Raw genomic sequence first — 21,195 nt, 5'->3', positions numbered from 1 at the left:
ATGTGCTAATGCATAGACCAAGATTTCAGTTAGAAATACATAGCTCCAGAAACATTAAATGTTCTGTGGACAGTACTGGCTCAATCTAAAGTTTTGGCTGGGGCTGGGAAAATCTGAAATCCCACTAGATGGAAACATAGGAATGTGACAACTATGTCACCCAGCTTGACTGAACTTTAGACAACCTTCTTCCTGCCTCCAGGTCCCTGACCTGCCCTTTGTTAAAGCACCTGCTATAGAAAAGCTGATATCGTCAATTCTCTCCCTGCCTTGTTGAGATGTAAGTCTCTTTAAAACCCTCTTGCCAAAGTGGGAACAGCAGGATATACCTGTTAACCCAGGTACTCTGGCAGCTGGGGCAGGAGGATTGCAAGGCCAGCCTGGATAACTTAGTGAAAGCCTGACTCAGCAAACCCAAATAACCCAAACAAACAAAATTCTTGCCAGTGTCACCACCCAGGAAAGTCTTTGTGAAGGACCTGGAAGCTATCTTTGTGAAATGAAATCTCAAGAAAGGGAATGCACCCCTCTCTCTACAGTGAGTTGGGGACCTAACTTCCAGGGACACCAGTCAATAAGCGTGATTGGCCTAAACACCGAGAGGAACTTTTGCACACTCAGGAGTAGCACATCCCACTGATCAGCTCTGTGCCTCACCACCCCCACATCTTCCAAGACTTTGCCATTATCTCACTTCCACGTTGCAATCATTGCTGCCTTTTGTTTCAATGGAATTGAGTTCAGACTGAGTTCTGGCCTCTCTCCCATATTTCATGAATGAAGTCTTTCTTACCTTCCAGGTAATGCCCTGAGGATTATGGCTCTTCAGACTCCTCTTTCTCTGGGAATTTGCAGAGGGGATGAGGCTGTCCTTCCTAGTGAGAGCCAGCACTTCTTCCACCCAGGAAGAAGCCTCTGCAAAACAGCAGGTGCTCTTTGCAAGAGTTGTCCCTCCCCTCCATACTGGCTTTCAGGCTGACAAAATTCTAGCATGATCTAACTAGAAACTTGCTAGACCTGATAAAGGAGAAATGAGATAATACACTGAAGATGCTGCAAGAATTAGCTACAACAAACAAACAGTAATCAATGCATACCTCTGGTGTTAGGTTTTGAGAGTGTTTGTTCAAGAGGACTAGAATGAAAAGCTGGAGAAAAATTTGTTGACTCAGAAGCAATTTCTTGAAACATGGTTTTACATTCTGTTAAGAGCTCTAGATAATGAAAAAAACTCATTGCTTAGAGTAGTTCTGCCGCAGTCTGGCTGCAGCAAAATAACCAGGGGGTGATGAGCAACTTGTGTAGATTTTTTGATGCAGCAGGAGTGGAAGCTGTTTATTGTAGGACAGGAGGGGTATATACATTCCACACAGCTTATCTTAATTAACATAAACTAGATATAGCAGTCAACCAATAAGGAATCTCCACACTTAATGGCTGGCTGGCATTACTTCACAAACCACTCCCTCTGGCAAAATGCCAGGCGCCCTTCTTGACTTGTTTAAAGACCCTAACATAGTTCTTAGAAGCCAGAGTAAGTGATGGCCCACACTTGGGCAGAGTGCAGAAGCCTGTGTTGCCTTGTAGATTATAGAGGAGAAAGAAATAGGTTCAGGAATGTGAACCTGGTTGAGACTAGAAGACTTATTTGATAATTATGCTTCTTGGAAGGTCCTAGGGAACCCAGCACTCAGCAGGACTCAGGAATAAATTAGTGGGGGCAGCCAATATCAATAAATTCAGTAGTGGATCAAATCGACAGGGATGTTAGTAGAAAAGTTGCTTGCTGAATTGTACTGATTAGCATCCACAAGGATGACGAGGCCCTCCCTGAATGATCAAGGCTGAGTGGCAGCACTTAACTGCAAAAGAAAGTGACCCATAGATTGGAGTGGCAGCCCAGGAAGTTTTGATCTTTAAGGAGTTATAGAAAGCAAAATAAACAGGCAACCAATGAGTGTGTTGTGTGACATCTCTAATCAGAAACAGGAGAAGCAGGAGGCTGAAGATTGTTGCCTCAATTTAAAGATACAATCCTTTGTGTAGTTCTCAAACCCAAACCAAATTTGAGTTTAAAAATTGACTGAAGAGATGACCCCATTCCTGAGAGGAACACTGAATGATACAAATCTGCCCCCCACTGAATTTATAGCCATTTTACACATAGGACCATATGTCAGAGAAAGGGATTTCTGGGATTTCTGGGATTTCAGGGTCTGAGTTGACATTGAGACTTGGAAACTCAGTGAAGGATCATGGCCTCCTAGTAAGGTGTGGATTACAGAAGCTATGTAATAAATAGAGTCCAATAAAGGGTGGCTTTCAGTGGACCACAGACGTATCTGGGGGTCATATCGTGGTTTCCAAATATGTAACTGGTATTGCCCATTGGCAGTTGGAGAATTCCCCATGGTGAGTCATTGGACTCATTGGAAAGGCCAAGTGGAAGTCTGCAATTATTCCCTCTCCTTCCCTGAGCCAAAATTGTAAATCAAAGCTTCCTCAGAGAACAGGAAAGAATGCTCAAAAATTAGTATGAAGGGATGAGGTTTCAGTATATCTATCATTCTGGTCCCTGGAAAAACTGAATGATCCAGAAGAATAAATGTAGATTACCATAAACTCAGCCAATTAATAGTTTTGATTGCAATTAATTGCTATTCCAGGCATGACATTATTGATAGAGTTGACCAATATGACTTTGGAAATGTACACTATTGAATTCTGATAAAAATATAAGGGAAAAATCTATATTTATACAGAATGGATAATATTCACTTAGTTTCCCCCAAGGTCCTTACTAACTCTCTCAACCCTCTATTATAATATAGTAAAAATTGATTTGGACCTTCTGGATATTTCACATCTTAACATATTTATTTATAACATTGGTGACATTATACCAATGTACAAAGGACAAGAAAATAATAGACTAGTATTTTGGAGGCCTTGCTCATACACATTTCAGAGACCTGTGATTTCATTTAATTTTCTAGTGGTCAGGGACATTGGAGATATTTAGTACAAAGTAAAACACTTTGATATACCTTCTAATACCTGTCACAGAAATGGAAGCACAATGCCCAGCATAACTTTTGGGGTTCAGGTAAGAATGCATTGCTAACATACAAATAATGGCAAGGACCTAAATGTGAATGATATGGAAGGACATGAGGTTAGAATGAGTGCCAGAATAGAAAAGGACTCTGAAGCTGGTCTAAGTTGTAGTACAAGTGGCCCTACCACTTGGGCTATATAATCTGTCAGGTTTTATATTATAAATATCATTAGTGGAAAAGATGGAAATGTAAGTTTTGGCAAACTCCAGTGAGAGAATTATAATAAGTGCTATTGGGGTTCTGGAGCAGGGCCAAGTTATCTGCAGCGGAGAAATGCTATTCCCTTTGAAAACCACCTCCTGGCGTAAGACTTTGCGATTGTATAGTTGGAACTCTTGATTATAGGACAACAGGTGAACATGTGTCTGGAACTTCCCATAATGAGCTGGGTTCTCTTAGAACCACAGTGTCATAACATCATCAGGATCAGTAGTGGCCATCATAAATTACAAGATGTACATTTGAGACCAAGTCTAAGCAATGGCCGAGGGTACAGACAAGTCACATGAGCAGGTGTTGCAGAACCCGGAGTCAATAGGCATGATTGTGTCAGTCCTCCTTGCGAGTGAATTTTCTATGACCAAATGAAGGAAGAGAAAACAAACAAAAAACAAAAATAAGATTGATTATGGATAAGTGTCAACCAAAGGCCTGCATGAGATGGAACCCTTGGAGGTGTGGGCTGGCTGGAAATAAGAAGTCTGAAAATAATCAATAAGGAACAGAAGACAAAAGACAGAAAATAGTTTTAAAAGCAGGAGCATTGACAGCTGGAAGTTGGGTCTGATCCTAACAGAAGGAAAAACCCATGAATCCTTTATTTATAGTGAAACACACCAAATGAATTTATGATGAGGAGGGGGTTTTTCAAGGTAACCAAGTGGCAAGAAGCTGTGAGGAATTGGCCTGGTTCTGGCCTTAATTGCTTGTGCAGTAATTCTTCCTCCTTCAGGCAGGGGCACCTCAAGGCTGTTTAAGTGCACTGGTATCTTCTACCTAAGGCTAGAATGTATCTAAATTCAAAGCTATTGAACTCATAAATTCCAAGACAGTCATGGAATCAGCCCTATTAATAGCAGCCATCTGCAGGTGGATGTATCTTTTACACCTTTGTGTGGAAAGATAAGCAGATGCAGAGTTCAAAGCAATAATTTATTTGCCGCTCCCCAAAGATAAGGAGATTCAACATATGAGTTCAAAGTGAAAATGGATTTCAGCAGTCAGTAGTATTAATTGCTAATCCATGGAGAAAGAAAATCTTCCTGATTAGTGGAGGTACAAATGGAGAACATGGTCATCCACTCTGTGGAAGGAGAAGTGGCCAGCAAGGATACATTCAGATTTTGGACACATACTAATGGTTTAGGTTGCTGGTGAAGGATCTAGAAAGAAAAGACTAAAGGATAAGAAATAAAGAGGTCTAGGATAGCATGTTGAAGGACACTTGGGAGTTGAAACTGTGAAAATGTTTGAATCATAAGCTCATGCCTATCAGAAAGTAACCCCCAAAGAGATGCTGAACAATGAAATAGAGTAACACGGTCTAATGACACTAGCTACCTTTTTCATTAACACTCTAGAACTGGTATGAGGGGTATGCCAATGTAATGGCCCTGGCATACTGCTGGCACTTTTTAATCATAGCAAAAGACTAAATTATGCTTATGCTAAGCATCTTTTAATTATCTCCCCCACAATTTTTAAAATTTATCTTAATTATGGTTTACAGACCTAGATAATCCTCACGGTTTGTTTTTTTTCAACCAACAACAAAAAGAAAAGAAAATTTGAGAAAGTAGTGTGAAAAATGATAGTGGGTTAAAAAAATTCAAATTACAAATTTGTCCCAGGTGTTTGCTTACAAATTTGATAGTGAAAATATTTCAGAAAATGTTAATAAACCTGTATGAACTCTGGACACAATTTTTTTTGATTGCCATTTTTATTGAGAAGAGATTGTAGATGTTACTGAACTCTTTCCATCCTTGACTCTAGATAATCTTATTTAAGATTTTCCTGAGTTTATTGACAATAGCTCACTTTCAGGGTTTTTGTTTGTTTGTTTTTGTTTTGTTTTGTTTTCACTTCAGATTCTAAACATCACACTAATGCCAGGGTACTAGTTAATCAGCATTTCATGCTTTTTCCCCCCTAAAGTTATTGCCCTTAGATTCCTGCAAGTATTTTGTCACTTGGGCAATGATATTGTGATGATAAGTTATCAAAATTTTATTTGAGAATTATTTCTCTTCTCTCCTACTTATTCTTCAATTTGGCCATTTGCTATGAGATATTTTTCTATGTAAAATGTGTTTTGTGTAATAGTGATCATTTTAAATAAAATACATTCACCAAAACATTTAATTACAAGAAATGTTTTCTCAGAATTTCTAAGGAAAAAGGCCTACTTGCCTAAGATTTGACTGAATGCTAGAATCAGGAAGGGAATCAGTTTTAGTGACATTTTATGGCTCTTCTTGTTTAGAATATTGAAACTCATGAAAGTCTTTTGCTATTATACCTGTGCCCATAGGCCTCAGTCATTCTTCTTGTTGCCTCTTTCCCATCACAGTTCCTGGCAAGCCATCTCTGTACTGTTCAGAAAGGGTGTCGTCCTTTGTTCTCTTAGTGTTATCCCTGACTTCGAATTCACCTGGTATTTTCTTTCCAGAGGAAAGGATAGAGAAAAAGAAGTGTATGTGTTTTTTTTTTGTGTGTGTGTGTGTGTGTCTGTGTGTGTTGGGGATAGGGAGTGGGAATCAAAGAGTGATCAAGATGGCTTGAACAGTTACCTCTGCTTGACCAAACCATAGACTGCCTTCTTTCAGACAATACACTTTTCCTTCTTCAAGCCTCAAGTTTACTTTATAACCCAGGAATGTCTTTCTCAAGTACCTTAGAACCATCCCTTTGAAAGGTAACCATCAAAGATAGCTCCCTGTCTCCAAGTCTCTGTGCATGGCGAATAGGAGCCTAAGTTCAATGGATGCTTTGCACTAAGTTGCAAAAAGTCGTCCTGTTATGAGGAGGTACATTCTTTGTGGGAGAGGAGGAGAGCAAGATTTCCTTAGATCTTGAATTTAGCATTTAATTATTTTCTTCCATTTCTTCCTTTTCCTTCTTCTCTTCTTCCCTTTCTATTCATGTTTTTAAAAATTGTATTTTGGCATATAACTGGCTTTATTTTAACAATATTTAAACTTTTCTCTCGTTGGGAAGAGTTAGTGCATCGTGAAGACAGATGTTCCTTACTTCTCCTCTAGGTTAAAGCTGTCTGAGAAATAAAATAATCCTTTAATTTAAACAATATTTATTAGGTACCTAGTCTATTGCAGACACAATGTTAGAAAAGGAGTTTATAATGATTAGCAAAAGGAACATGGTTCTTGTATTCCTGAAATTTATAATCTTGCATTAGTAAACCACTCATAATAAAAAGATAGACAGATATAGATAGATAAATAAAATGTATACCAAATGCTTTCTTTGAAATGCTTACAACCGCAGATTTGAGTAGCCCTCTTTAAGGCAGTATTTGAACCATTCAAAAGCTCTAAACAAGTGACAGTAAGAGTTCTTTGAATTTCACAGACAAAATAAAAAATAACTGAATAAAATAAAACAAAAATAATTAAATTCTCCTGCTTGACAGAATAAAGCCTGTCTCCACAACACAAAACTTTTCACCGCTAAAGCATAAATGCCATCTGAACATCCAAGGGTCAGTATGAACTGATTAAAATAGCACACAGAAAAGGAAAGAAAATTGGCCAATTTTGCTAATAATCAGCTGTTGCCTCAGGTTCAGCTCTCTTTTTTTCAAATGTTCAGGTACAATTATGAGTATACTGAAGAAAATGGTGACCTGTTTTTTTGAAACATGAAGTATAGAGGCTCTTAAATATGTCTAGAAATATTTTACTTGCATTACTTTTCATTGATAAAAGAAAGGTAGAATCAGATAGTACTGGATGAATCATTTAAAATATCAAATATATGGCAAATTATACAATCTGATCCTAATACCTTATAAACCTCTCTTTAAAGGCCATCACCATTGTAAACTATGCTTGGAACAGTTTCCACATTTCTAAAATAAATAACACATTTTCACCACCACTTTGGCTCTCATTCTCTTAGTTCAACTGGTCAACTTTTTAGTTACCTTCTGACTTGACTCACAGTCCCCTATAATTTCACAGAATTGTCCAAGGACAACTTGTCTTTCTATCCTCTTATTTCATTTTAAAATATGTTTCTATTTCCCAGTTCTTTGTTCTTTCTCTTTATTTCCTTTCTTAAGTATTATATATTAGATGGTCAAGCAATTTAAAATCAAATCGTCCTGTGTCCTGCACTTTCTTGGACCTCAGTTTCCTTCTCTCTCTTTCTGTGTAATCCATCTGGTAAGACCCATTCTAACTAAAACTTATCATGTCCTATTTGTGATCTGACGAATAGACTCCAAGTCCAGGGTGGAGAACATCAAAGATGAACCAGGCACTGAGCTATTTTCACTTTGTATTGTCACTAAGCTCAAAGGGACCCCCAACATGCACAGAATCTTTCTCTTCCTGGCTACTTATTCTTCACTCTACCCCAGAACTGTTTTAAACCTTCTGTACTCCCTTCAAATACTTAATCCTTTCCATTCTAAGCAGATAACTTAATTCCTTATTCCACTGAGAAAACTGTAGCCATCAGAAGGACCCTCTTTGAACCTCTTCATAAATGATCTGAAATCTATCTACCTCTTTCTAATCATCTCCTTTCCTTTTGCTTTTTATTTTATTAGAGTGGTAGTTTTAAACTTTGCTTGCACATTGACAATATTTACAAATGGGCATATGCCTGGGTCCCAAAATTCGTCAATAAACTGAAGACATCAAAGTTCACATTTTCAATATTTATTAGTAAGGCTGAGACAACAGCCTTTATACAGCACAATTTACATAAGTTATCAAGATACATCTTGTATACAATCACAAAACCAAGACATATTTTTACATAGAATAAAACTCAAAACAGATTTACAAGCATTTTTTAAATATAATTCTCATTTATTTTCAGGTCAGTTTATACCATCTTTAGTCCAAGAATTTGCATCTGTTCATTAGATTTCCCAGAGGGATTTGGGCAAACCAGAGGGGGGGAAAAAGAAAAAAAAAAGAAAGAAAGAAAGAGAAAAGAACATTAGCAAATCACCAACACAGCATGCAACATAGTCACAAACAAGACATATCTCCAAGTACTTTGTTTTTTGTTTTGAAATTGACTTTATTAGGTTTTTAATTTTTTCAGACAAGAAATTTTTTTTTAACATCAGATGTGTTGTTAGGATATTAGCACACACATTAATCAGTAGTGGGAGCACCTGAGCACATCACTGAACAAATATATAGACACAATCAAATAATAATCATATTCACATGCTGAATGCCAAAAAATGAATATTTCAACTTCATCTATTTTACCAAATGTATAGTTATGTACAGGGTAATGAATTAAGAAAATGCTCTCAATCTACCTATCAGATAAGAGATTTGATTAAATGATTTTGGTTTAATGGGTAACTTTAATAATAACAACATGGGACATACAGAAAACATCAGTGTGTCTTATTCAATGAGAATCTGTTTCATTCATTCATTCTTGTATTATACCAAAGGCAAGAAATTATTAAAGAAACAGCTCATAATTATTCATTGAGCTACCTCTCATTTTCATTTCAAGCTCAAAAAGAGGGAAAATCACTTCTGTCACACATATATTTATAAACACATAGCTGTAGTTGGCTGATTTTAGAATATTAGACATTCTAGCAATGAAAATAAGTTTTTAAAAATATTGTTAGTTATGATTTAAATAATAAAGTAAAAAAATACTATAAACATCTTTATGATTTTTTAATGAAATGAAGCATTGATCAAATAATTCCTAATATTTTGGGCACATATAATATACAATTTATTTTACTTCACATCACCACCATTAGTATCACTACACTACCACCACCATCGTCACGACCTTTCCTATAATAAGAATCAATATCAGCTGGTTACCAGCTATAATAATCCCACAATATGACTATTTTAATGTGTGTGATTCACAAAATTAATCTTATTGATATGCTGAAAATATGCATTTAATTAGTATGATTTATTAAAATATGGGCAATATTAAGGAGTAAAAACAATTGCTACCCCTTTGTCTTGGATATTATACTTTTGAACCAAAAGGGTAAACAAAGAGTTCATAGTCACAGAAAATTTCCCTAATCTTAAGTAAAAACAGGGAAAACACCAACTTCTTGCTACCAGTGTTGTCTGTGTCTGTAATGACAGTTCTAGAGTCCCTGTCTTTTGTAAAAATTCTCTCTGTGCTTTTCCTCTACAGCTTAATGTTTCTTTAGGACCAAATTTTCAAGTAACATACCACTTCAGTCTTTGATGACTCAATGAAATAGTGGAAAATTCTGATGCTTTTCAAGGTATAGGTGTTGTATTTGGACTAGTCACATATTAATTAGAGATTACAAACTGTTGCTATTAGGATAAAAAGAAGCTAATTCCAATAAAATTAAATAAAATAAAAAGTGGAAAATCATGTGCTGTGATATATACAAAAAAGTAAAAAATACCAAGAGCCCTATATGAAATTAAAAAAGAAATAGTTTAGTTGTAAGAAGGGTAATCAACACCATTCAGAAGAAATGCATTCATATAAGGATCAGTGTTGCATAGAATAATTCCAGTACAACCTAGGAGTTTGGTCAGTTGCAAACTTGGCACACTGGCAGGATCTTATGCTCTCTGAAGGGGAATGCTGGTGCATGAAAAGAAGCCCTGTCATTAACCTTCTTGATTGATCTTATCACTAGTTTCTTGGAATGGAGGGGCACCTAGAACAGAAAGGCTCTTATTCTTTCAGGTTAAATAGCTATTAAGGGATGATCTTTGTTTTAATTGGCCCTCCATTTGTATTATTCCAAAAGAAATTGCAACTGCAATGAAGTAAGCTAACTGGTTATATAACCTCTCGTGCATACCTCTGGATGAAAGTGGCTGGAGAAGAGAACAAAGGTGAGCCAGGGTATCCTTTTAAGAGCAAACAGCAGAGCCTTTATATGTCAGAAGGAGATCTTCCTGGACCTTTTTCTTCCCCAATTATGACTGATGATTACAGGCTTCCCCAAGTGCTAGCTTCTGCTGGAAATATCCATGGCAACTATCAGCAGATCTAGTAATCTCTAAAAATAAAATCCTAGCAATATCATATCTTTGATGATTTACCTCCTCCATGCTTACTTTAGAGTAGCATCAATGGTCAATGTTATTATTACTATCAGAGGAGGGGGATTAAAAAATATAGAGAAGAAAAATGATGGTTATGTTAGGTTGGGAAAAAGTGAATTTGTATTTCTTTATGAATATTATAAAGATATATAGCCTGGGATATACATTGCAAATTCTTTAGTTTTAGTGTTTTATATTACTCTCTAATTGAAAGTAATTTCTCTCTAAAAATGAGAAAATTTGACATCCAACCAACACTTTGGTACTCATTTCCTCTAATTTAACCACTAAAACCTCACCTTGAAATAGCAGCTTTTAAGTTCAAAATGCTCTGAGAAGCAATTAAAATTTATTTTGGTCAGGAAATGGAAATAAGATGAGATAAATATAATTCATTTAATTTAGTATAATAAAACAAATAATTTTAAATTAATTCTTCCATCATTTTTCAGGCTAAATGAATATTCATATTTTAAATAAAAAATGAGTTTGGGAGCAAATTTACTGCTTTTATCTATGACAATGCTTACCATTGGTTTGGAGGACTTTTCTCACATACAAAATTTGAGAATTAAGAAGCTACATAACAATTATTCTTCACTTCTGTGTAAGATTATATTTGGAAATGTGCTTTCATTTTTCCTAGATCTCTTCATTGAATCATCCCAACATCTCATGAGGAGGGCTAGGAATATATCATTATTATTACCTACAATTAAAAAAACTGGGTAAAACTGAGTTTAAGTGACATTTTCAAAGTGACATGTACAAAGTCAGTAACAGAATCTAGACAGAAGCCAGGGTTCTAATCTCAGTTGAATGTGTTTTCTACAAATCCACATTACTTCCTTTGTTAATGTGGTGGGTTGATGGAGAAGAGGATGCTTCATTTTAATAACTTAAACCTTCGTTGTTTCATTGTATATTATTAAAATAGCTCAAAGTATGTTTTAATCTCAAATGTTGACTTTTTAACATTTTCCCCACATTGATGAACTTGATCACTATGATATTGTCACTGATAGAGGAAAAGAGAGTACTTGAGAGAACTTGAGTTTGATGTGAGAGTTATCATTGTACAATCGGTTAATGATTTTATGAAAAAAATATTATGGATAACAAGAAATTATACTAATTTAATTAATTAATGTACCAAATTAATATGATTTGTTTGCCAGAATTTTCTCTCCAACAATATGTTACTCAAGAAAAAGGAAAATGCAGGTTAATACATTTATATGCAATACCACAAAGAACTGATCATGCTTCCTAGGACATACCAATTTAATCGAGGCCCTTTGTTATGTAGATGGAAATGCCTTGGCTCAATGATAAATAATGGAGATTTTGATATTTTCAACCAGAGTTCCAATATTTTGTGGGTCAACTTTCTTCTTTATTAACCATTCATGGTTTTATTTCTAGATAAATGTAATTTCATGTCTACCTAGTATTATCTTCACTCTATATATTTCAAATTCTATTGAAACAAATGTGCTTTAACCATAAGGATTCCAAAACTGGTCTTGTATATCCCTGTAACATTTACACAGGGAAAACCTGTAGATATGGCCTAGAAGCCATGATTTCTATATCTCCTGTTCCATCTTCCCTATGAACACAGCCACCTCATGTCCAGTCCTGTACACATATTATAGATGTATCTTATATCAGGATCTCAAAACAGCAAGTTGCCTGAGAATACTAAGAAGAAGGCTTTTTGACAACAGAGATTCATTATATCAGTTCTTTCAACCAAGGTTTCTTTGCATAAAGAATTGCGTCTGCACTGCATTTGGAAGCCAAGTCAATCTTTGAGGCTGTCTTTAGTTACAGCTCACTCTGCTCAAAGATTTTTGCCTTAAATATCCAAAATGTCTCTCATGGTTTATCTTCACAGTCATGGGAAATCCAAGGTCTCAGAGCTCTACTTTTGTGGGTTGGTTATCAATATGTAAACTTTCTCATGTGTCTTTTTCTGTGTCCCACAGCAATAAATTTACAAGGCTTTGACATATGCTTTTCATCTGTTTTTCCCACTTCATTTTTGCCTCTGAAAATAGCTCAGTATCTAACTATAATGTTGATTTGAGGCTATGTAGATCCATTTTATACCCTGAGCAGACACTTTTCTTCAATGTGGTTGAGTAGGACTGACCAAAAGTTTGTGCCAGTTGACTATTCTTTTTCTAAGATCCACTTTGTCAAGCCAGATACAGGCTTCACCAATCAAGGTCTTTTTCATAAACTTCCCTCCATTGGAGAAAAGCAAAATCTATAAAAAGAAATAGTCAAAATTACATACTTATCCGGGATCACCTGTAAAAGCATGACATTTATATTTAAAAAATGTGGAGTATGGTGATAGATGGAGAGGAATGACAAAGGAGCTTTGAAGTGGAGAAAAAATATGAGCAAAGATTGGAAGCTTAGCCTGATTTGAAAAGATTCTGGAGTGACTGGAGTATTGAATGAGTGGAAAAGTATACAAGGAGCTATGACTAAATCAATACAACTGAAATTCACCTTGAAGGACTCTGAATGACTAAAGATAAATGGCAACCCAACTAGTGTTTTTAAATGATAACTCAGGTAAACAGTGTGATAAAATGAATTAAAGGAATAAAACATCGATGAAAATTTGGCCATATAAACTACCAAAATAATGTGAATAACAAAGATGGGAGACAAAGAGGATTAATGGCAGTAACATGGAAGTATGAGGAATCAAAGTAAAATTAACAGAATGGCCAGAGTAGAAAAGAATTTGCAGATGACTGGATGAAGTGAGTGAGCTACAAAAGTATAAATAGTTTTTGGGGAGATACTTCTAAGGATTTATCATTTTCTCAATTGTCATATAGTATATGATAAGTAAATAAATATTTAAAAATCAAATAGAAAATGGATAAATAAAACACAAATGAAATTTTAAAAATAGTAACTACAGAGTTACCTGAAGAGAATGTCCAGCAGGACTTAGGCTGAATCTAAAAGTTTCATTAAATGAAGGTTCTCGATCATGTCTACATACTCTTGTTTTTTTCTTGATCACCTTTTTTTGGGTAGAGATGTTCATGACATATATTTTCACATATAAATCTGAAAATAAGATTCCATCCCAGTAAGTTTCCATAAACCAGATAATTTTCTACTGAAAGAACTATAATTTCATGCTGAGAGTTCTACCTATATTTTACACAAAGGCAATAAATGGTGTACAATTTGTTTCAGACAACATAAAGTGATTAAAAACATACCAACTTCTTATCAACTTGGATTTGTTTCCTTGTTGATTAATAAATATAATTGTCTAATTTTTGTGCTGAAGAATCTAACAAAAAACTAGGAAAAAATTGACCTATACAGCGGAATTTTTTTTTCATATCTATCTATATCTATCTATCTATCTATCTATATATATATATATATTCTTTGATGTATATAAATGTGGTCACTATACTGACTATATTTGAATTAGTGTTTCCTACAACATTTAATACATATCCCAAATAAATTTCTAGATATATTTACCATTGTCATAAGATTACTTACCTGGTAAATGATCAGGAGACTTAAATTTGTAGGTAATATTTCTGCACTGGAGAATTTCAACTGTCAATTGTTCACCATCTGTTTTCATTTCCTTTTTCAATGCAATTTTGATTTCTCCCATTACCTGTGTTTTAACTGAAAGAATTTGATGAAAAGTTGAGAAACATATAGCACCATTTATTAAATATTAGTTCAATGCATTAATTTATTGAATGTTTATCAAATGCTAAACACCTTATTGAGTCCTATGGATATACAGATGAATAAAATACATTCCAAACTCTTAAGGAGTAAATAGTCCAATCAAGAGATGGATAAATTAGACAGCTACTTATAACAATGTATGTTTAATATAATGATGGGCTAGTAACAAAGGAGGTATGAGAACTGATAAGTAGATGTGTTATTCAGATGTAGATTTTTAAGAAAAAGAGTAACAGATGAGACTCTAGGAAGAAAAACATACATAACAGAATTCTAATATAATTTATAGGAAATAATAATAAGTCATGGAAATTCAAGAAATTGCTTGCCAACAATTGCTTATTACCAGGCTTGCTGCAGAACATTCACTAACACAACTAAACATCATTGTACATTATTACTACTACTTCCTGTTTCCTTAGTAAAATAAATAGCTAGCAAGAATATGTAATAATATTGTCTAAAGCAGGATATGATGAATGATCTAAATGGCAATCAATGCATTTCCTTCCAGTGTTCTATCTTGGGTCTTACATGCTGGAAGAAGCCATTCATACTAGGTCCAATCCTTTATTACTCCACTCATTATTCATTAATTCGTATATTCATCCACAGACTCTTGTGACAACAAATATTTTATTTGCCATCCTACACTGTGCTGAGCATTCTACTACAGAGAAAGAACACAAGAAAATTTAAACCATAACAAATCACATGCATGGTTATTTGTTTCATGACTTTTCCATCTCCTGGGAGACAAATATTAATCAGATTATTTCCATGATAAATGTATGATTAGAAAGAAACAAAAGGCTCTGAAGTACAAGAGCATGATTTCAAGAGAGTCTTAAACAAAGCAACACTTGCCTAGGATGTACTGCCTAAGCTGAAACCAGAATGAGAAAGAATTATCCAAGTGAAATCAATGATGAAGGACATTCTTATACAGAGGAGGAATGGTGTTTTCACAAATATATTTCACAAATATTATATGGGAAATGAAGGCCCATGTGATACTAAAATATTTTTAACTGAGGTCATATCGTTGACTTGATTTTTACCTTTAGAACACAGAACTCTCATGATGGTCTAAACACGACTGTCAATTATTTGTTCCCAAGCATTTTGGTCAGGATTTATTTATACTCTTAAAAATTTGAAGATCTTCAGAGAACTTCATCTATGTGGATTATATCTGTTGACATTAGAAACCTTAAATTTCTAATTTTAAATAAAAATGTGAACATATTTAAAAATTAATTAATTCAGTTAAAATGAAAATAATGTATTTGTAAATGTTTTAGTGAAAATTAACAAATTTTCTAAAATAAAAAATGTTATTTTTTTCACATTGCACAAATGCTTGACTGATAGAGAACAGATAGATTCTCACGCCTGTGTCTACATTAAGTCAAGAGCAATATGTTATTTTAGTAGGAGTATATCTGAAATCCAGTCTCAGATATTTAGTTGAAAAGGGGAAGGATATTTTACTGTCTTTATCAGACAATTGTGGATATTTTTTGTTAGAAAACTAAAACTTTTACAAGAGGTAGTTTCCTAGGATGAGGGGCAATGAGGAATCTGAAGCCAAATCAATGAACTTTCTGAATATTATTTTAAAATCCATCATTTCATACTGCTCTTCGAACGGATCTGATTTTTTTATTTTGCTTTTGGTTTTGTGATCTTACACATACAAGGCAAGTGCTCTATCACTGAGTTTTATATCCCTAGCACTTCTTATTTTTTTATTTTGAGACAGGGCCTTGCTAAGTTGCCCTAGCTGACCTGGAACTTGCCATTCTCCTCCCTCAGCCTTTGTGAGTAGCTGGGATTAGAGTGTGTGTCACCATGCCCAGTTGAACAGATCTTTTGACTCTGTCTAAGATGATAATAAATATGTCAGTCTAATTTACAAATTGAAAAAATATTGAGTTAAAAACTAGGAAAATTTGGTTCATATGCTACAAATCAATCAATTTTGTTTGTATTTCATGATATATTAGATGTGTAGATCAAATTTTAGTTAGCATTTTTGTTTGGTTAATAAAGCAAAGCCTAATTTGATGCTATATATAAAAAACAAAATTCCAGTTTTGTTCTAGACTGTCAAAAATGCAGAGACTGGTCCATATGTCAGCCATATTCGGGTCAAAATGGAGTGAACAAGAATAAAAACTCTGTATAAAACCAAAAATCTAGAAATCATAATGAAGATACAATAAATTATGAATGTCTATGCATCATTTATGTAATTAAATAAACAAAACTATAAAATAAGTGTATAGGAGATAGAAGAAGGAATAAAGAGAATAATAAGAGAAGACTTTAATGCATTATTGGTAGTAAAAGGCAGGCCAAGGGGACTAAAATAAGTAGACATAAAATTGAGGCACCAAAACTGATAAAGTAGAGCTAATGGATCTAAATCAAACACTATATCATGAAAACAGAAAATACAAAGTTCTCTCAATTGGCATGGAACATTCACAAAGATTGATAATACATTGTGTTAAAAAGATGACATCAATAAGTTCTATAAAACTAACTATTAAAAAAATTCTTTGAACATACATAAAAAAACCAATTCTTGGGTGAATGATGAAATGTTATGAGAAAATAGTAAGTTCTGCAGAATTAATGATGATTAAAACACTGCAGCACAATCTGTGAGTTAAAGTAATGATCAGATGAAAATCATTATACTCTAGTCTCATATGAAATAAGAATCAGAAGAAAATACATATACATTAATATTCTATCAATAAAAATTTTTAAAAATAATTGATTTAAATTCCAACTACAAAATCTAGAAAAAGAACAACAAAGAAAAACAAAAGTATAAGAAAATAATAAATTTATATACTAAAGTTAATGAAGTAAAGAGTATAAGACAGTATGTAAAATTAATAAATCAAAATTCTGACCCTTTGAAAAATAACAAAACAGAAAAAAATAGTTAAGAACATGCAGCCATTTTATATATGTTAGCATTCTTTTTTCAATGATTTTGGTGTAAAACATTGAACTTCATGAATATACTCTAATACTAATTGGCCAACATTCTGTTTGCACATTCTTTTTTTTTTAAACGGGAAATCTTTCCATATTCATATATATATACACATATGTATGTATATATACATATGCATATATATGTGTGTGTGTGTGTATATATATATAATTTTTTTGTGTGGTGCTGAGGATTGAACCCAGTGCCTCACGCATGCCAGGCGAGCATGCTACCACTTGAGCCACATCCCAAGCCCATGTTTGCACATTCTTGACAGATAGGAAAGTACAAATGTCATCTAATATATTTATTAGAACCTGCAGGTAAGAATCCAGTTCTGTGTACTAAATATTTTAAATAAAACTTAACAAGCCCATTCCAATGATCTGTTCTTTTCAAAAGGACCTTCACAGGAGAACAGTCTCCAAAATAAAAAAAAGAAAAAATAGGACAGGTTTTAAAATCTCTTTCTAACATCTAGAGAAATTGGGGGAGGGGAGAAGAAAAGAACAAATTAAAAATGTAGGAAAGTGTTAAGCAGTAGCAACCAAAGAATAAGTTACAGCCTGCTGCCAGAAGACCTAAAAACTGGTGTTTAAGAGCAGAAGGCTGATTCTAATACAGCCTAGCAGCATTCATGAACACATCATATGTCACAGGAGCTTCCCAGAAAAAGAGAAAGTTTAACAAAATCCTGATAATTATCACTAAATCCTCTATCACCAAGAGGTAGATGAATAGTGAGCGCAGACTGTTGAGGAAGAGTCAAGCTTAAATGCTTAACTGCTAAGAGGCCAGCAGTTTTGACACATCACAAGGAAGTTATGAGAGGTTCAGTAGATTAAAACAAAACAACAACAAAAAAACCAAACAGAGTTCCCTACAACTGGTGTTCCAAGATGAATCACAGGAGTGTGCAAATCTTAGCGTCTTTTTGTTAGGATTAAGATACTCCTGTGTTTACTCTGGTGAACATAGGCAAAAAAACATTCAACCAATCAAATCCCCAAAAGGAACAAAACCTAGTCAACTAGGTTTGTAAATACACCCATCAGGTAACTGTAACTCTCTGCTCTAAAGGAGTATAAAAGTAGATAAAAACAACACTCATCTTTCAAACCACACCTGGGATAGAGGGAAAAAGAGGATTCTATAGAAAGGGAGGGAGTCATGGAAGTGTCCTTCCCCAAATTTGGACCCAATAGAACTTGTGGACAGAATTAATAACACTAATAAGCATGCGGTTTTTTTTTTTTTTTTTTTTTTTTGGAGAAATTCACTTTTAAAGGTCATAGTCTACTTGTATGCCTAAAATCCCAATACACCCACTGGTGAAATTTGTTGTTGCTTTCCACCTTCTCACTCAGGAAGAAAGGTGAATTAAAAACTTGCTAAAGTTCCCAAGTCATCACATTGCCTGTTTCTTTCCTGGGAGTTTAACTTCACATGCTTCACAGTGTGATACCTGTGAAATTTTTGATGAGTTGCTCTCGGGTCAAAGATTTTTCTGGCTTGTACTTCCATATTTCTCCTGAAGGAAGAGGTTGTGCTCACTGAAATTATCTGAAAGCTGTGGATGTGCTAATGGTGGTTCATCATATCTATCATATCTTCTATTTTATATGATCTGGAAGCCCCTGTCTTTTGAGGCAGATGCCTGGGTGGAAACTGAAACTTCTGTAACCATGTCTCCACATGGTGGGCAGCAGCTCATGATCTGTTTGACTTTGAACCCAAAAGCGTATCTCACACCCAGAGGATGTGCGCTGATGTTTTAGAATAAAGAGCAAATGGTGGTTCAGAAATGCTCTCACCGACTTCCAGGTCTCTTGATATCCTGAACCCTGTGTTTCTTTGGTGGTGTTAAAAGAATAGGAATTATAAGTTAAAAGAAAAGATTTTGAATGTTTTCACTATGTGTGTGTGTGTGTGTGTGTGTGTGTGTGTGTGCATGTGTGTATGTGCATGTGCATGCACACATACACACATACACACACACCATAAATATTTAAGGAGATAGAAATGTTTAACCTGTTTTGAACACTACAAAACAGATACAAGTATCAATATACCACCTATACCACTTGGTACCCCAGAAACTTGTGTAATTTTTATGTGTTAATTTTTAGAAAATAATAAAAGTAATATAACTCTAGAGTAGATATTTATCCTGTAGGGTGGAACAAACCTAGAAATTAAGACTAGAAAGAGGGAGAATCCTTTCTAGGAAGGGGGAGGAATATTTGAGAACTGAGATAGCAAAATAATGATGGGGATTATAAAGTTAAATACACAACTAATCTCATTTTTAAAGTATTAATAATTCAAAACATCAGGGGATGAAATTAAACAATACAAAAATGAGTATTACTGGGCTGGAGTTGTGGCTCAGTGGTAGAGCATTTGCCTAGCCCATGTGAGGCAATGGCCATTGTTCAATTCTCAGCATGACACAAAAATAAATAAAGGTATTGTGTTAAACAAATAAATATTACTGTCACAGAGGAAAGGCTTAAGATAATATAAAGAAAATATATAAAGAATAACAAGTTAGGAAACAATGATAGACATACAGAACAAAAAGATCAGATTCAATATAAACAGTCTCTCAGAAAATGTAAATTTGAAAGAATAGAAAGCATCATCTATTTTAAATTATAGAAGTCTTTCTCCAAAATAACAGAAAAGTAGATCTATGCATAGAAAGAGAACCCATATACTTGGAAATATTGATAAGTTAACATATTGACATAGCCAATATAATGCTATACTTCACAGATACAGAAAATATTCTTTAAAAATCCATGAGGAAAAGGGAACATTGATATATAAAATAAATATTTAAAAATATGTATGAGAGTATGAATACTAATAGACTAAATGACTATTTGAGAACATAACACAAGGAGTGACAGAAAGAAGGAAGAAGGTGGAAAGGCAAAGAGGAAAACTTGAAGATGAAATCGAGGCAAACAATCAAATAATGGAAGAGGAAATTGGAAGAAATCGGAAGAGAATTGATCTACTTATGCTTTAATATAGATAATCAATAGAATTTAAAATTGAAATATAGTATTAAAAATCACAAGCCCTCAATATTCAAATATTTAATTTGTTTCTTAAGTAAGGAAAATTTTTCTTGAACTAATAGGGATAAAATATTTATTGAAATTAACTCATTCCTTCATTTTTACTTTGATTTATTCTTTGTTAAATTAAAAAATGATATGATCATTTTTTGGACAAAGAGCATACAAATTTAATTCCATTTTAACAAAATTGAGTCCTATTATCTCTTTTGCTAGCTGAAATGTCCCAACTGATGTAATTGTCAGCTTGTCTTATTTTTTTGTTTTTCACAGCTTTGCTTTTTACACATTCTCATTACGATATGCAGCAATCTTCCCACTTTTTCCTCTTTTCCTTTGCTTCTCTTTTTTCTTTTCATGGTGTTGGTGATGAAACCTAGATGCTAGAAAAATGTGAGGGACACCTCAGTCCCCACTTTTTTCTCCAGAAAAAGTTTACATGTATTTTTTTCTTTAGTAACTATGTGTATGTCCTATTTACATGCCTACATTTACAGACATATTTCCATATCTATCATATATATTGGAGGAAATGTATTTTAAAATTAACAAAACAATCATCTTATAAAACAAATTAGTATAATTTCTGTTTTACAGATAAGAAAACAGTGGCTTAGATATTTAAAATAACTTGCTATGCTGTTAAATGACTCAACTAGAACTTTAATCTTTATCTTCTCATTCTAAGTCCAGGGATTCATTCTCCCATGAACACCTTTCATTTTCTATGAAAGAGATCATTTAAAGATTGACTCGTTTGTGGGAATATTCATTTTGAAGGATTTTTTTTAAACAATATTAGAATGAAAGCATTTTTAGTCTGTTTTTTTCTGCTTTATTTTAGCCATACTGGACCATATCCTGGACATTAGCAGAGAAGGTACAGCCAGCAACTGTCCACATTCTTTAGACCATGC

At 34.1% G+C, this 21,195-nt stretch overlaps 1 protein-coding gene across 3 annotated transcripts in view; it reads right to left on the bottom strand.

Moving 5' to 3' along the window:
* Window positions 1-8,010: 8,010 nt before the first annotated feature.
* Window positions 8,011-21,195, bottom strand: part of Pclo (piccolo presynaptic cytomatrix protein) — a 402,900-nt gene continuing 389,715 nt past the window's right edge. For 2 of the 3 annotated variants that reach the window (XM_021735866.3, XM_078040136.1), the window contains exons 23-25: window positions 13,970-14,104; window positions 13,371-13,516; window positions 8,011-12,689 (exon numbers count right to left, since the gene is read on the bottom strand). In XM_021735866.3, the coding sequence (XP_021591541.2) occupies window positions 12,549-12,689; window positions 13,371-13,516; window positions 13,970-14,104 (422 nt within the window). In that variant the 3' untranslated portion in view covers window positions 8,011-12,548. The remainder of the gene's footprint in view (window positions 12,690-13,370; window positions 13,517-13,969; window positions 14,105-21,195) is intronic. The other variant, XR_013435134.1, reaches the window with a different exon arrangement.

This window comes from Ictidomys tridecemlineatus, chromosome 2, assembly GCF_052094955.1.
Source record: "Ictidomys tridecemlineatus isolate mIctTri1 chromosome 2, mIctTri1.hap1, whole genome shotgun sequence".
Taxonomy (NCBI): Eukaryota; Metazoa; Chordata; class Mammalia; order Rodentia; family Sciuridae; genus Ictidomys; species Ictidomys tridecemlineatus.
The sequence above is the reverse complement of the archived record's forward strand: the minus strand, read 5'-3'. Positions and strand labels throughout refer to the sequence as shown.